We start from the raw sequence: 15475 nt of genomic DNA on the forward strand, positions 1-15475 counted from the left end.
AGGACAAAGGGAGTGGCGCCCTCTGCATGCAAAAGCGTGAACTGATATTAGCTCCACGCGGGTCTGCGTGCAGAAGGCGCCCGGCTCGGCGAACTGCGCATTCACCACCGGTAACAGTTGTCGATGAATCTCGCGTTAAAAAGTGTTACAAACCGCTGGCGAGTTTTTTTCATAAACTTAAACGATATCCTTCCTAGTACCGGCTCAATCGACAACCAGGTTGGCCAGAAATGTGGCAATCTGCCTCTGAATGAGGTTCACGAAAACGTCGCCGGTTACCGGTTCCGTGCGCATCTCCGGAGTGTTCATATGTATTCTGCTCGTGCGCAGCGGCAGTTGGTTGTGCCTCGTCGGCCATTGCTGTCGAGTGGCTTGCGGAAGGAACTGGTTGGCCGCCAGAGTGACCGGCTGCACGTTTTCCAGCCGGCAGCATTTGAGAAGCCGCTGCGAACAACGATAAATCAATAAACTATTGTGAACAATCATCTCTAGCCGCTGTCACTAATATTTCAGATTTGCAGTTCCTCCAGCTGACAATCTTCGAACTACCAATCTTGAACCTGCCACTTGATTTTTTTTTTGTTCGTAACAACGACAGAGGGTACTGAGGACAGTGATTTCTCAAATAACGGGCACCTGCGCCAAATATGTGTTTGGACTTGTTACTTCAAGCGGAGATAGTATGGCAATGTTATGTGTGGTTTAGCGTCCATATTACGTACATGAGATGTGACGATTGCCTAGGGTAGAGCTCCAGATTGATTCGGACCAGCTGTGTTTCACGTGCGCTGGGCATCGCACAGCACTGACCCGATTTTGCATGTTGTTTTCATTGTAACAAATCGTCCACTGCTGGGATTCTATGCGATGACATTGGGCTCGGCAGCCGAACACCAAAGGACTGCAACTGCCTTGAGTGTTGTAAAAAAATAGGCATGAAGAAAGCATGGCTTATGCAGCGCTGCAGGCTGTGCAGTATAGGGATTGCCCACGTTCACACCTTATTAGCAACACTTTTTCTTGCTTTCTTTCCAAACTGGCCCGGAGCCTGAGGGGCTTCGTCGCTCGATACTAAGCTCGACACCCTATAGGATCGAATCCCGCCACATTTCAGTGGCGGCGAAAAGCTAAAGCGTTCTTGTGCTGTGCACATTAACAAATCCTAGGTGGTCGAAAATAAGCTGAGGCCTCCACTATGGCACCTCTAATAGACCTCTGCCTTGCGTGACTTTAAAGCCCACCAAGATGCCACCACCTGTCTTCTTTCCTGGAAAACTCCGATAATGACCAGTAAAGTTTTGTAAAGCTACGGTGATAATAATAATAATAATAATAATAATTGGTTTTTGGGGAAAGGAAATGGCGCAGTATCTGTCTCATATATCGTTGGACACCTGAACCGCACCGTAAGGGATGGGATAAAGGAGGGAATGAAAGAAGAAAGGAAGAAGAGGTGCCGTAGTGGAGGGCTCCGGAATAATTTCGACCACCTGGGGATCTTTAACGTGCACTGACATCGCACAGCACACGGGCGCCTTAGCGTTTTTCCTCCATAAAAACGCAGCCGCCGCGGTCGGGTTCGAACCCGGGAACTCCGGATCAGTAGTCGAGCGCCCTAACCACTGAGCCACCGCGGCGGGTAAAGCTACGGTGCAAAGCGCGTAGGGCAACATACTGGCGTCACTTAGTCAACCTTCCTGCCTCTGCGTTCATCATTCTCTCTCTCTCTCGCACCTCTTTGGCGGGGGAACCGGCTAATAGGGGAATATTGTTTGATTATTATTGACCTATGAGGAGGGAGGGGGTGGAGGAGTGCCGCATCGTAATTTGAAGAAATTGTAAACGAAGGTTGAAACAAAACACCCGAATATATGCCATAGCTGATTAGTTTTGGCTTGCCACAATTTAATTTTGAACGTAACGCTTTATCAGTAGTAAGCAGTTACAGAACAAATTTTTCATTGTTATAATCTAAAAAGGTTGAACTGCTAGGCTCGCTATTTTGGACGAATGAAGTAATGGGGAGAAAACTTTGTGTGAGTGTTGTCACTACTTAACCATGGCCGGTTAACCGATAAGCAACGCTTTGGATCAAGTGACCGTGGTTTAACACTGAACCAATTTTACACTTCACCGTGTGCATAGATATGGCGGCCTAACTATCGCTCACATCTTATTTTTGACGCCGCTACGTCGTTTGAATGGTTTTACTCTGAATCAAATTTATATTGTGCACTTCGGGTTTCCAGATTTCTGCCTGCGCGCATTTTGGGTCCAGATGACCAGTTACTAACAGGCCGCTGCCACGTTAGAGTAGGCATAGCTCACTAAACGATGAAACAGCACAGGAAAAAGCTGCATACCGAAGAAAACCTTTACTCCGAAGCAATTTCATGACGCCTGGTATGTTCAACGCCGCCCTTTGCGGAAGAAGATCCCTGGCGCCCAGCCGCATAATTCATTGCATCAGACAGACAATGTACCTTGACTTTTGCTTACGTCGAGAGCTCGCACCGTATTAACACTGCAATATGCAGTATTTCCACCGCGCTTCTTTGGCGAACCGTGAACGATTTGGGGATTTAGAGGAAATTTTTCCGCAGAGTCAAAGCCTCGCCCTTGTCTGCAAAGCGTTTTTTCTCGAAAGTCCACTGTTCCGGATCAGATGTACAAAAAATTTCTAGGACACTTAAGACTGCTTATGTGCTTTGAATGCGAAAGCATTTGGTTTTTTATATCTATATTCGTTTATTTTAATTTTTTCCCTTCCTTTCTAACGACACACCTATTCATTAGCATTCAGTTTTAAGGCAACGTACATGCTAGGTTCCCGTTTGTTCGCCAAGGAGCAACGCCATTTTGTTGCTCATGGGTTGCGTGCCCGCCTCGCAGTCTATAAGTCCGGGGTTGAATTTCCATACACTTTCGTAAGATTTTTGATACCACGGTTACGCCATCTGGGAGTTTTGGTACCACTTTTTGTGGTCAGCGCCGGCGGCGAGTTTTGTTGCCAGTGAAGGATATAATGCTTGTGCATTGAGACACGAATGGCAGCTCGCCCCTCTAATCCCACCGCACCCTCCCCAGCAAACGGCACAAAACACTGTCATTTGACGAGAGAAGCATAGCTGTTCCGCAGAAATTGTGGCAGTTAGAAGACAGTATTTGCTTAGGGTTATAGATAGGTATTCATTAAAAGTGTTTGTTCACGTGAATCATTCTTTCTGTCGCTCGAACGGCAATCTCTTGATTTACGCACACTGGAGTCAATGACGGACGTATGCCATACCTCGGACGTATGGTATAGGTGTGACGATATAACTCTGCTGCCTTTTAAAAGCGAAGAAAGTGATCACAGAGAGTACAAGAGACGATTTACTCCTTTGGGAGAGTACCAGTTTTTAGAGTTTATATATATAGAAGAGGACTAAACAGTGCGCTTGAAGAGGGCGCAAGTTTTACATGACGACCGATACTTCTGTGGGGAAACTCGGCGCTGTTTTTGAAGTCCTGGGCTTGTATTGTGAGAGTGCGAAATGGGGCGGATTAAATTGTTCGCGTTCTCTTGCTCCAAAGACGGCAAACTGCGGTAAATCAATTTTGCGCTGCGTTTATTTATGCAATGGCAACTAATTTTTAATCCGTTATGACATAAAAGGAAAGACAAGCCAACCGGTTTCCGCAGCTCAGAATTTGGAACTCTATCCAATCGACACAAACCGGAATGGACATGTCGGCTTAGCCAACATTTCCAGCATACGGGTTCCAGTGGTACTTCTGGGCACGGTTGATTATCAGCCACGAGTGTGTGCTTCGCGCAAAGAAGTGTCCGCTGATTACTTTAGCTTCGAACTCCACTCTCTACAGGTGGCTGCAAATGTGAGCACCTGCCGGTCTCTTTACTACTAAAACTCTCCTGATTCATCAAAGCTCCTTTCTCCGGTTTTCGTCACCAATCGATGTGTTCTGCTTTTTCACCAAGTGTAACATTTTCTTTTTGTATTGTTTGCCTATAGCGCAGGGAAGTAAACATGGCGGGAGAAATATCATGCTTTAATATGGTCATCTTGAAAACAAACCAAAATCCAGCGCACATCGACGGAGAAGAGTGCTTGCAGTGTCTACGCTTCTTTGTCCTTTGTCCGTTCGCGCTGAGTTTTGTTTTCAAGATGAACTACATTCAAATTGTCCATTTCGCCCTTATTCTACCCCTATACAGGTTTTCTGCAGTCATTCAGCAGCGCGTAGGTACGTAATGAATGAATACTTGCTTAATTGTAATAATTTAGCGATGCGCAGTAGAACGTGGTATATGTCTGAACACTGGCCGCTTCATATTGTCAAGATAACACCGTCGGCAGCGCGGAAAAAGACGTGGTGACATACTAACAGTGATGTTAATCATGACGGCCGCTCTCTTGAGAGCGAGGTGCTCGAGACGAAGGAGCACCTGGTTGGAGGTGCCAGGCAGCCTCTCCAGGGTAAGCACGTGCACAGTCCGGGGCAACGGTGACCGCAGAGCAGAAAACTGGAATCGTTGAACAGTCAACACAATGCACAAGTCCTTTCTAGCAGAGGTCTTAGATTATACTAGTTACGGAACTCGGCTTGAAAGAGTGACTAGTCTCAGTAGCCACTTTCTGGGTGTTTACGGATGGCTGTGCCACCTGAAAGCAGCTAATGAAAGCTACGGCCGTATGTTGCTATTGTGTCATGAAAATAATTTTTTTGCTTCTTACTTCTTAATTTATTGCTGTTGTATATATGAATTTTGGTTAATGCATCTGTATCACTGATGTTGTTTCCTGGCGATTGGGCGTTTATGAACAATCCCGAAGCTTGCAATTTGAGCACAGTTCCGTCATCGATCGCGGTAGGCGCGCCAATCTGTTAGCACCAGAATTTTGCGTGAAACTTTCAAGTATTGCTCCAAACGCGGGGCGGACGCCTCGCATGGCCTCGTGCCAGGCTTAGTTCGGGCACGCTACGCTTTGGCCTAGGCCAGGCGCCTAACCTCCTTACTCGTGCACTGCCATGGCCTCCCTCTACGCCAAGCCGGCTTGAAGCAGCATGGCTTACAAAGTCGAAGGGGAAAACATCATGTCCGAAGAGTTTGCTACTGATCCAAGATGGACCCGGGCATTTACGACCCACAAGCCAGCGCACCAGCTTCGTTCTCGTTGGAACAAGCCGTCTCTGCCACGTGCTCGCTACTCAAGTCTTTGCCACCGGCCGGCCTCGCCACACCAGCCCAGCCCCAAAAAGGCAAGTCGTCTTCGCACACTTTACCTAAATTCAAGCGCCCGGCTCCGCTACCGAAATTGCCCAACCAAGATCTGAAAGTTATATTCCGACCCAACGGAGGCCTAGACCTTCGCAAGCACAACGTGGGCCTCCTCCTTTTCCTTCTGTGCGCCATATTGAAACTTCCCGTGGAAGCATTACGTCAACAGGACATCATCCGTATAAATGCCCTGAACAACTCGTTCACCGTGAGTACGCCCTCGGAAGAGCGCGCGGCGCGCTACGTGCAGATCACCTCCCTACTGGTCGGAGAGACGACGTATCTGGTGAAAGCCTCCATAGCCCAACCCGACAAAGCCATCCGAGACGTAGTCTACAACGCTATCTATGATCAGCAGAGAAGAGATCGTCTACGACCTCTAAACCTGCAACAAGAGCGAATCCTACACCATTTCCGACGCGAGGCAACTGGGCAAGACGAAGTCGTTCTTCGTCACTTTCACCAACACCAAGAATGTCCCCAAGCTACTTAAGTTCTATGGGGCAATCTACAACTGCTATCCCTTCTTGGCGAAAGCCGGAGCGTGCTTTAACTGTCGGAGGCCCGGACTTCAGAGCGACATGTGTACGTCTCCTCGCCAAACTCTGCCGCAGATGTGGAGAGAATCATCCACCAGCCGACCCACCCACGTGCGAGGTCAAATGCATCCTGTGCAACGGATCACGCTTTACGGGCTGCAAGGAATGCAAGATTCGCTTCAACCGCTCGGGCAGCAAGCAACCAGGCACTACCACCAACTGTACCAAAGAAGAAACGGAGTAGAAGCAGTCGCCGTCCCACCGAGAGTCACGGAGCCGGCAGCGGTTAAACGCGAAAGGCCGTGCCAAGTCCCGCTCCACATCCAAGTCCAGAACGAGGAAGAGCTCTACCTCACCGAAAGGAACAAGGAGCAGATCACCGCCTTTCCCTCCCCTGGGCAGCGGAGGTCGAGCCGCGTCCGAAAAACAGGTGAGCTGGGACCCGCAATCTCTCTCCTTGGTCGTGGAGAATAACCAGCTAAAGACACAGCTGTTCTAGATTTGCTTTTTTCTAACCGAGATTCACTTGTGCGCGATAGTTATATTATCCCAGGTATCAGTGACCACGACTGTGTCGTTGCACACGTGCCAATGACCCAGCCTTCAGTGCCACACAGGCACCCCAGGAAAATTTTCTTCTATGATAGAGGCGATTACTCATCACTATCTAGCGAGCTTGCCAACTATTTACAAGACTTCATATCCATGAGCCAGCGTTTCGATGCTACTGCGCTGTGGGACATATTTAAGCAGAAGCTTGATGTGCTCATTGACAAATATGTTCCCTTCAAAAACATATCAGCTAAGCGGCGCAAGGACAAGCCGTTGGTAACTCAGGAAACTAAACTATTGATTAAGAAAAAGCGTCGTCTCCTAAACACGTACAAAAAATACCGGGACGCAAAAGTTCTTGAAAAGGTACGTGCTCTTGGAACAGACATAAAAGTTAAAAATAAAGCTGCGCAAAAAAGATACATGAAGGAGTTAGGGGCTAAAATTCAGAGTAATCCAAAAGAACTGTGGAAATTTCTTAAAGTTAGGGATGTACCAACTCGCTCAATTGTCCGTGTTACTCCAATTTAATCTTTACTCTCCTACTTTCAGCAAGCGGCAGCGATCGTGGCTCGGCTTGAGCCATGTAGGCAGGCCCGTGCACTTTTTTTTTTTCCTATCAGTAACAGCAGCAGCAGTAGCAGTCACAAAGACATCGCCTAAATGAGCCTTTCAGCGAGAGAGAGAGAGAGATATAACTTTAATTTGCACCCATCAAAAATTACGGAGGAGAGGGCTATAGCCTAAACCCCATTCATTCCCTTAACCGTCGGCCGGAATCCCATGAGACTCGGCGGCGGTCAGGGCGAGACTTGCGTTATTGTTCTGCTTCGTGGTTGAGCAATAAGGTCTCCCAGGATTGTACATTTCTATTCAGGTCGTTAGAGTCCGGACCATGTTTAGATCTGAAATTCTTCTTTGCAGTGCGTACATCTAGGATTAAAGACTCCTGGATGCCATTTACAGTACAGTTGAGGGTTTGGAAACACCCCGGTTTGCAATTTCCTCCACATGAGTTCCTCTTTCCCACTGAGATGTTTATCTGCTGCTGGGTAGGTCTTACGACCGAGCTTATAACGAGAAATTATTTCATGGAATGCTGTGAGTTCGTCACCCGATGGGAGGTGTCCCTCGCGTGGAGGCGGCGCGTCAGCGGCGATCGACCGGAAAGTGAGCCCTCGGGTGGTCGCGTGCGCCTTCTCGTTCCCCCGCGGGCCCTGATGAGCCGGGGAACAGATCAGTGAGATTAACTCTGATGGTACTTGCCCTTCTCTCAGAATTTTGGTGGCTGCAGCAGAGGTTCTGCCCATATCACAATTCTTAATGGCTGCCTTAGAGTCACTCACTATCACCCTTGTACCGTTTTGTATTATTGCTAGAGCAGTGACAACTTCTGCTTCAGTTGCACTTGTGTTTTAACGGTGCAGCACGAGACCGGGTCGGCACTCTCACGGACCACTACTGCTGCGTGTGCTGCCTTGCAATCGTATTCCGCAGCGACCGTGTAAAGCACATCGGATCTACCTCTAAATTTGCCCTGTAGGGCCACAGCCCTACCTTTGCGTCTACCTTCGTGAAATACCGGATGCATGTTCTTTGGCAACGGTGGAATTTTGAGTCTATCCTTGGTTGCTCTATGTACGTTATCTGTCCGCTTTCAACGCTCCGAGGGCTCGAACCCCAGGCGCACCATGATTTTTCTTCCAGTTTTGGTTTTTGAAAGCCTTTGATGCTCCGACACTGTGGCGGCTAAAAGAAATAACGAAAAACAAGGAAAATGTTCGTCGGCTACTGAAACTAGGATTTCGGGTGGATATTTTTTGTACTAAGTTTACATATTAATGCTCTGAGCGCCTCTATGAGCTCATTCAGAGTGTTGGAGACACTTCTAAGGCTAGGTGTCTCCGACACTCTGATTGAGCTCATAGAGGCGCTCAGCGAGCATTAATATGTGAACTTAGTACAAAAAATATCCACCCGAATTCCTAGTTTCAGTAGCCGACGAACATTTTCCTTGTTTTTAGTTATTTCTCTTCATGAACCATTACCACTACCACCGCCAGCAGCAGGGGTGTAAAAAATATCTGGCAGGAAGGGTGCGAGATTTTTACTCGTATACACGACCACTTCTGTTATTCACCGTATATCAATTGGAAGTATTAGAATCATTAGAGTTTGACGAAATTTTGAAGTAAGAAATATTTTTTTAAAGAACTATGTACTCATCGTCACACTCCAGCTGATAATACCCAAGTCTCCTCTTTGCTTAATACTAAGTGTCACATGCTGCATCGCATGGAATGCGGCAAGCCTACTGTAGGTTTTGATACCACGATGCGATTATTTTAAGAAGTTACTAAATTGTACGTGATGCGAACCTTTTTGGTTATTTTACTTTTTTCTTCCGCTAAAGATACGTCGGTGAGGTCTGCATGTGAACTGTACAAGCCGAACGTTGTAATTTGTTATTTTAGGAAAAAAAAACATTGCGAAATGGAAAGCCGCTGAATGCACATTTGAAAGAGGTTACTTTTGAACATACGTCTCAGACGTCCGGACTGTGGAGCGGATTTTCTATGAACAAAAAAGGGCATCTTACCAGTTTTGCTGCAGCGCCAGGAAGCACTGAGAAACGTCATAGCCACGTCAACCACAACGCGCTCAAGCCGGCTGGGGCCGGCGAGCATAGAAGTGGCGACAAGAAGCTCGTACGGGGTTGCTGTGCAAACGATTTATTGGCTGTCCTTGTGAAAGAGGTCGCGATAGAAGGCAAACAGATTTTTCTTTTTCAGAGTCAGGTGTCGTGATGGTAGACGAAGACGGTAGAGCACATTGTTCCAATGTCGCTTCAGTGTAGGTGGGGAGTGGCTCTATTTTCTGCTTCCCTCTGCGGGGATCACTGCTCAGAGCCGGAAAGGGGGGAAAGGGGGGGGGGGGGTCCGAGAAAGGCAACACTGGGCACACACACACACCAGGCGGGTGTCTAGGGCGCTTGTCGGGTAGGACTTCACTGATGAGGACTAGAAGTAGTGAACACAAGAGGAGGCTCCCCTTGACACTACACAACACCGCACAATAAGAACACTGCACTGCCGTGGAGGGACATGGATGGTAGGGCTGCCCGCACAGTGACTGTCCAGTTGTGGAATGGGAGTGGTCCGTGACAGCGCTTGGAGCACTGGGAGGTCACTCTCAGGAAAACGACACAGCACTGAGGGAAGTGAGGGTAGGAAACACTGGACTGAAGAGGGATAAAACTATGCACTGCCCAGTTGTTCAACGCACATAGTTCGACGTACATGCTGAACGACGCAGCGAAGGCGTCGCATAAATGCCGGTCATTTAACGGCGCGCATTTGAAGATGGAGCAGGAAAGCGAGATGCTTCTGGCACGTCACAGTAGGAACAGGAAGACATCTTGCACGACACGCGGCTGTCACTGCAGGGCCAGATGTGAAGTCTCAGAAGACGCTGAGCACGACACAGGAAACAGCACGTGCAGTTGGTGTGGGTAGTGCACAGGTAGGCCAGTGGCAGTGCACCTGCAGTAACAAAAGACGAAGTAAACAAAATTGTACGAACAGGAAATTCGCGCGCACTCTTCACAGCATGCACCATATGCTGCTAGGCCCCAGCAAATTTGTTCTTTAGGAAAAAAATATGAAGTCGCCTTTGTGGCAAGGCGAATTTCATGGATAGCTGGCATGTGCGGTCGACGGGTTACCGGACATTTACTCTGTGGCAAAGGGTACGGGATGTCATGGGGGTACAGTAAGCATGCGTCAAGCATGGTCGCTCATCCATCTATAATACATGTATAGACACAAGCGGATAAAGTAATGCGGTGCTCTGACAATGTAGGAGTACCCAGATGCAGTAAGCAGTCAACTGGTGCAAGTGAAGGGATTAGGGGTGTGGGGTTTTATGGTATGCATATGGGGATTTTGCGCTTCAGGTGGACCTTGAGTGTAGCGGCTGTGCAGGCTGTATGTACTACATTACAGGGATGTAAAGCAATTTTGAGGTGAACAAAACAAAAACAAGGAAAGGGAGAGTGAAAAAGCGCTCACAAAGAAACGGAAAGTTTAGGCTTCGATGCCTAGGAGTCGGCTTCAAGGGGAGAAAGCCTCGACGAAATGAAGGCACGGCAGAAGGCAGAAAAAAAACATGCAAGTTCGAACAACAGAGCGAAAAATACACGAAATATGCAAACCGTGAAAGTGTCATGAAAGCGGTTGCAAACGACACGTTTTATGCTCACTTGGGGTAGACACTGACGGCCTCGACGCGCCGCCTCCAATCGTCGATGGCCAAGGACAGGGACAGAGGACAGAGGCAGCTCCATGCGCGCCTCATCGGCAGTAGCTCCGAGCTTGAACACTGGAGCCCGATCCCAGCGGCGACAACAGTCCGGGAGCAGCAGGTCACCGCGTCGACGTCCCCCAGAGGAGTTTGTTCGGGGGCCCTCGTTGCGTTGACAGGAAGCATCAGCGTGGAAAGCGTTGGTGTCCTCGGCCGGTCGGTAGGCCTTCGTGCACCAACTCTTGACAGAATGAAGCTCAGATACGAACGCACAGGTGAAATACGTAAGGAAACAATAAATGCAGGAAAACAAGCGAAGTAGACAAATATGGTCGAAAGTATTTCAAAGAAGAAATCAACCTTGCACACAGCAAAAGAGTCGGACTGGCGTCCACCTTGCCTGGTCAAGAGGCCCCTTTGAAAGTGTGCAAAGATAGCTAATTAGCACGTACAAGTAATCGGGAATGGCTGCGCTGATGAGAAAAGTAACCTTGCACACCGCAACAGAGCCGAACTGACGTCCACCTTGCATGGTCAAGAGGCACCCTTGAAAGTGTGCAAAGGTAAGTAATTAGCACGTAAAGGTGTTGAGGAATGACTGCACAAGACAGACAAGCGCGAAAAGAGGAATTTATATGGAATTCAGGATGAACAGACCGAGTGATATGTGGGCCATCAACTGTTGTAGACTCGTAGCACACAGACGTGTAAGCAGATAAAGCTCTTGTGGAGGGAGGAGGCATCGCACGTGAGGCAGGAATTGCGCATCTTGCGTGGTGCATGGATGCCGGACCGTGCTGTCCGGGTCCAAGGGAGACCCTAAGCCGGCATACCTGCAAAGATAAAAAGGAACCTTTGCAAAAGGCAACCTTGGATGGAAACGACTCAAGAGCGCAGACAGGACAGAAGTGAACACAGACACATGCTCTGTTTTCTTCCAACCCGTCTGCCAGCGCTGTTCAGTCGTTCCCATCAACTACGCACCAACCAGACCGAGCAAGCCCTCCTCTTGCAACCGTGAATGTCGTGAGAATTCCAAAGTCGTCCGAAGGCCACAACACTGGCTGCACTGTCGGAGACAAGCGTGGCGTATGCCACGCGAACTTTGACTAAACTACATCCTCGACCCCCTTTCATCGGCGTCTCTTGTTGAACAGCCTCAGGGGCAGCGCTTTCACCTGCAGCCATGCCAGTTTTCTCGTTTCGATAAGTCGCCGTCCTGCTTACCGAAAACGCAGAAAACGACGCTGCGATGCAGTGCAGTCAAAGCAGCCGACAGTACAGCGTTTGTGATGGGAGGCAGCAGCAATGCGAGTCAGGAAGGGGTGCACGCCAGACCGAGACCAGAGTTCTGAGCTCGCACTTGCTGAGGCGGCTCCCTGCTGTCCTTATCCAAGGGAGACCCCAAGCCGGCATATCTGCAAAGACAAAAAGGAACCTTTGCCAAAAGCAACCATGGAATGAAACGACTGAACACCGCGAACAGACCGGACGGTAGAGAACACAGCGTGTATCTGTGTTCTCATCCGCCCCGTCTGTTAGCGCTGCTCAATTGATTCCAGCAACGTGCACCAACCAGACAGACCAAGCCCTCCTCTTGCAACCATGGATGTCGTGGGCATTCCAAAGTTTTCCGAGGGTCACACTGTACACTGGCTGCACTGTCGAAGCTTCCACTAAACTGCATCCTAGACCCCCATCAACGGCACCTGATGGTGATACAGCCTCAGGGGGCACTGCTTTCACCTGCAGCCATGCCAGTTTTTTCGTTTCGGTAATTCGTGGTCCTGCTTACCGAAAACGCAGAAAACGACGCTGCGATGCAGTGCAGTCAAAGCAGCCGACAGTACAGCTTTCGTGACTGGAGGCAGAGGGTGCACACGAAAAGAACCTTGCACGACCCGCAGCTGGCATATCGGGCCAGATGTCATCGCGGGCCGAAGCGCACCAGTGCCGTCGGATCAAGTGTGACAAGGCAGGAGTGAGCACATCTGCAAATAAAAAAAAAGATTAGACACGCAAGCATATCGCAGTTGCATGCGTACTCACCGTGGGAGGAGAGGGGCGTGACTGAAGCCTTGCGCCGCGGAGCTGAAAAAAGTAAGAAAAGCGAACAGACCTTGGCTGAGGCGGAAAACACGATGTGCCGCAGACCGCAGGCAGCGTACGTTCTTCGGAGTTGCTGGACGAGGCTGGCGAGAATTTCCGGACGCCGTGTACGGCCACAAACCACATGATCGACATAATGGCTTGGGCGCGCAACGCCGTTCGGAACGAGTTTTTTTTCGTGACGGAAACGGCAGCGAGCTCCCAAATCTAAACCCCGTTGAGGCAGCGAGCGAAGCAGGGCACACAGGCGGTTTCACCTAAGACTTTACACGATTTTGAAAAATCAGCTTCTTGAGTCAAGAGCGCATTTTTTCGGCATACGATTGTCAGCGCTGTAATGCATCAGAATACAGCTGAGACGTGCTAACTAGCAGTTTGGTTAACTAATATTGAATAGTTAACTAGCTATTGCTGTTAGATTCCTTAATTATTGAGAGATGTAGGCCACCGCAAGTAATATCCATACCAGTTTTCATAATTTCGAAAACGCGGTTACCCTCGGAGCTGTATGCCAACAAATTTTTGCCACATCGCGCCAATGTATACATGCGCTTTCGAGAAGCTTGCAGGCGAAGCAACCTCTCCAGTGCACGTAACTCGTCGAAATGGGCAAATTTGTTGGGCCACAGCGCCGAGGGTAAGAGCGCGCTTTCGAAATTTTAAAAACTGAAATGGATATCGCTTACGGTGGGCTACAAGCCTCTCAATAATTAAAGAGCCTAACAATTAGATAAAAAGTTAGCTATTCAATATTAGTTAACCAGCCTGCTCGTTAGCACGTCTTAGCTATATTCTCATGTACTACAAGGCTGACAATGCTGCGCCGAAAAAAAAACGCTCTTCTAACTCGACAAGCCTACTTTTAAAAATCCATGGAAAGTCTTAGGTGAGACATCCTTGTATACGAAGGTTCCTCGCTGGCTCAATTCCTACAGCTGGCCTGTCTATTGTAAGCTAAGCCTAAAGCTGTGTGCGTCGCGAATCCTAGCTCACCACGCTTCCGTCACGAACAAGAAACCCGATGGCGACAGCCCATGAAACCTGTCTACACTCAGCGTGTAGCTCCTAGTTATTATTCAATGCTCGCGGAAACAGTGCGAGTGAAGCTTAAGTTTCCTCTAACACCCCCAAACCAGGTTTCACGGACACGTCGCCCTCGCCGCGAGGCCTTGCCCCGCACTCACCTTCGATGCCGACGGCCTGGCTCGGAGCTGTATTCCTCGGCAGTCGTCGGTCGCTCGTGAGTGCAGCGGCGTCTCCGGTAGACGGTCCAGACGACAGCAAACCACTGGCACCGGGCACAGAACACATCCAGAAGCACAAGCACTGCCGCTTCTGCGACGAAAACAAGCTCACGCGGCTAGCACCAACGAAGAATAACGGCGATCTCTGTGTCGGTCGCATTTTTCACCCCTCGAATCAGCCGCTGGCGCATGCGCGTTACTGTCGGCTACAGGCCTTTTCGAAGACGCTCTGCGCTGACGCACTTATCAGCGATAGAAAATTTCGCCCTGGGTGCAGGGGCCGGGAACAGTGACAGTGCACTGTGCCGCGCCGCTGCTTCCATGGGCAGACGGCGCGTGCGTCGTCACGTTTCTTGTGGCCATACTTTTTTTCTCTGTTTTATTTGTCTGCCCTCGGCGCGGCTCGATAAAGTGATACCAAGACTGCTTTAGACGCGCAAGTTTCGCCATGCCCGCGCATTTCCAGAGCTTGGGCGACGTTCTCCGTATTCCTCTTACCCTGCACTTCAAACAAACGGACCAAGAGAATAGGAACCATTTTCGAGTCCCTTCGTGTTAATGCAAAAACCTAATGGGTTCCAACTTCCGCAGGGTGAACGGAGCGCCTTCGAAAACCATAGAGACACTTGTGCATAATGCATCCAAACGGCCAGACACTATGCGTTCGATGTTTCTGATTTCTTCTTCTGCATGCGGCCGAGTGGCCGTTCTGTTAGCTCTTGCACAAATGCGAATGCGAAGACATGAGGACAAACACACAGAGACAGGAATGGCGCAAACTACCAACAGAGTTGATAGTTGGTATTTGCCGAGTTTTGGTAGTTGGCGCCAGTTCTGTCTCCGTGTGTTTCATTCTTGTTGACAGCGCGTTAAAGCACAGGGACAGAAGAAACACAGAGGACGACGTCACAGGCGCTGTGACGCCTGTGACGTCGTCCTCTGTGTTTCTTCTGTCCCTGTGCTTTAACGCGCTGTCAACAAGAATGGATCATTACCAACTAGCCCGGCAATTTGTCCTATCCGTGTGTTTGTCGGCGTGTCTTCGCGCCAGTCCGCATTTGTGCAATTATGTCCCTACAACCAACTAGCTAAGACTTAAGTGTTGCTAGTTAGCTCTTTGGGCTATCATCTTATTTTCTTAACACATAAATAGCACTGACGTAATTTATACTCCAGGGTCACGCCCACAGCATAAAAACATAAAAACTTTAAAACCAAGCAGCAAGACTCCCCGCGTTCTTAGCAATCAAGGAAACTAATCTCTTTTCTTTTCGAAGTGATAGCAGGTGTGCTCACGGACTTCACTCCTCTTTTATGAATGACGTGCGCTTCGAATAATTTGCGCACAAGCTGTTCCTTGTATCTCCTAAGAATTTTGCTTTTGTCAAGATTTGCGGTGCACTTGCAGGTGGCCACGTGTTCAGGCAGATTCTTTCTCGTGCTGT

The 15475-nt window shown here is 49.1% G+C and overlaps 2 protein-coding genes across 3 annotated transcripts in view; one reads left to right on the plus strand and one right to left on the minus strand.

Moving 5' to 3' along the window:
* Nucleotides 1-15475, plus strand: part of LOC144108200 (uncharacterized) — a 224423-nt gene that overhangs the window by 95194 nt on the left and 113754 nt on the right. The gene's annotated exons all lie outside the window — the stretch shown is intronic.
* On the minus strand, nucleotides 9092-13158 carry LOC144108022 (uncharacterized). 2 transcript variants are annotated; one of them, XR_013309462.1, is made up of 4 exons: nucleotides 12473-13158; nucleotides 11905-12095; nucleotides 10637-11510; nucleotides 9092-9917 (listed from the first exon to the last, which is right to left on the minus strand). XR_013309462.1 is itself a non-coding variant. In XM_077641291.1 (3 exons), exons 2-3 carry the CDS (start codon nucleotides 10861-10863, stop codon nucleotides 9812-9814), a joined length of 333 nt encoding a protein of 110 aa, XP_077497417.1. In that variant the 5' UTR covers nucleotides 10864-12095; nucleotides 12254-13158; the 3' UTR covers nucleotides 9092-9811. The 2 variants fall into 2 exon arrangements, 1 of the variants encoding a protein (XP_077497417.1); XM_077641291.1 differs by having other exon boundaries at nucleotides 10637-12095; nucleotides 12254-13158.

This window comes from Amblyomma americanum, chromosome 10 (assembly GCF_052857255.1).
Source record: "Amblyomma americanum isolate KBUSLIRL-KWMA chromosome 10, ASM5285725v1, whole genome shotgun sequence".
Classification (NCBI taxonomy): domain Eukaryota; kingdom Metazoa; phylum Arthropoda; class Arachnida; order Ixodida; family Ixodidae; genus Amblyomma; species Amblyomma americanum.

What these genes read in the sequence shown, in the direction of transcription:
- LOC144108022 (XM_077641291.1), bottom strand. Translation starts at nt 10,863, where the DNA reads ATGCTTCCTGTCAACGCAACGAGGGCCCCCGAACAAACTCCTCTGGGG. An exon ending in GCCGTCAGTGTCTACCCCAA is followed by an intron (nt 9,918 to 10,636) that starts GTGAGCATAAAA and finishes TTGTTACTGCAG; the next exon opens with GTGCACTGCCACTGGCCTAC.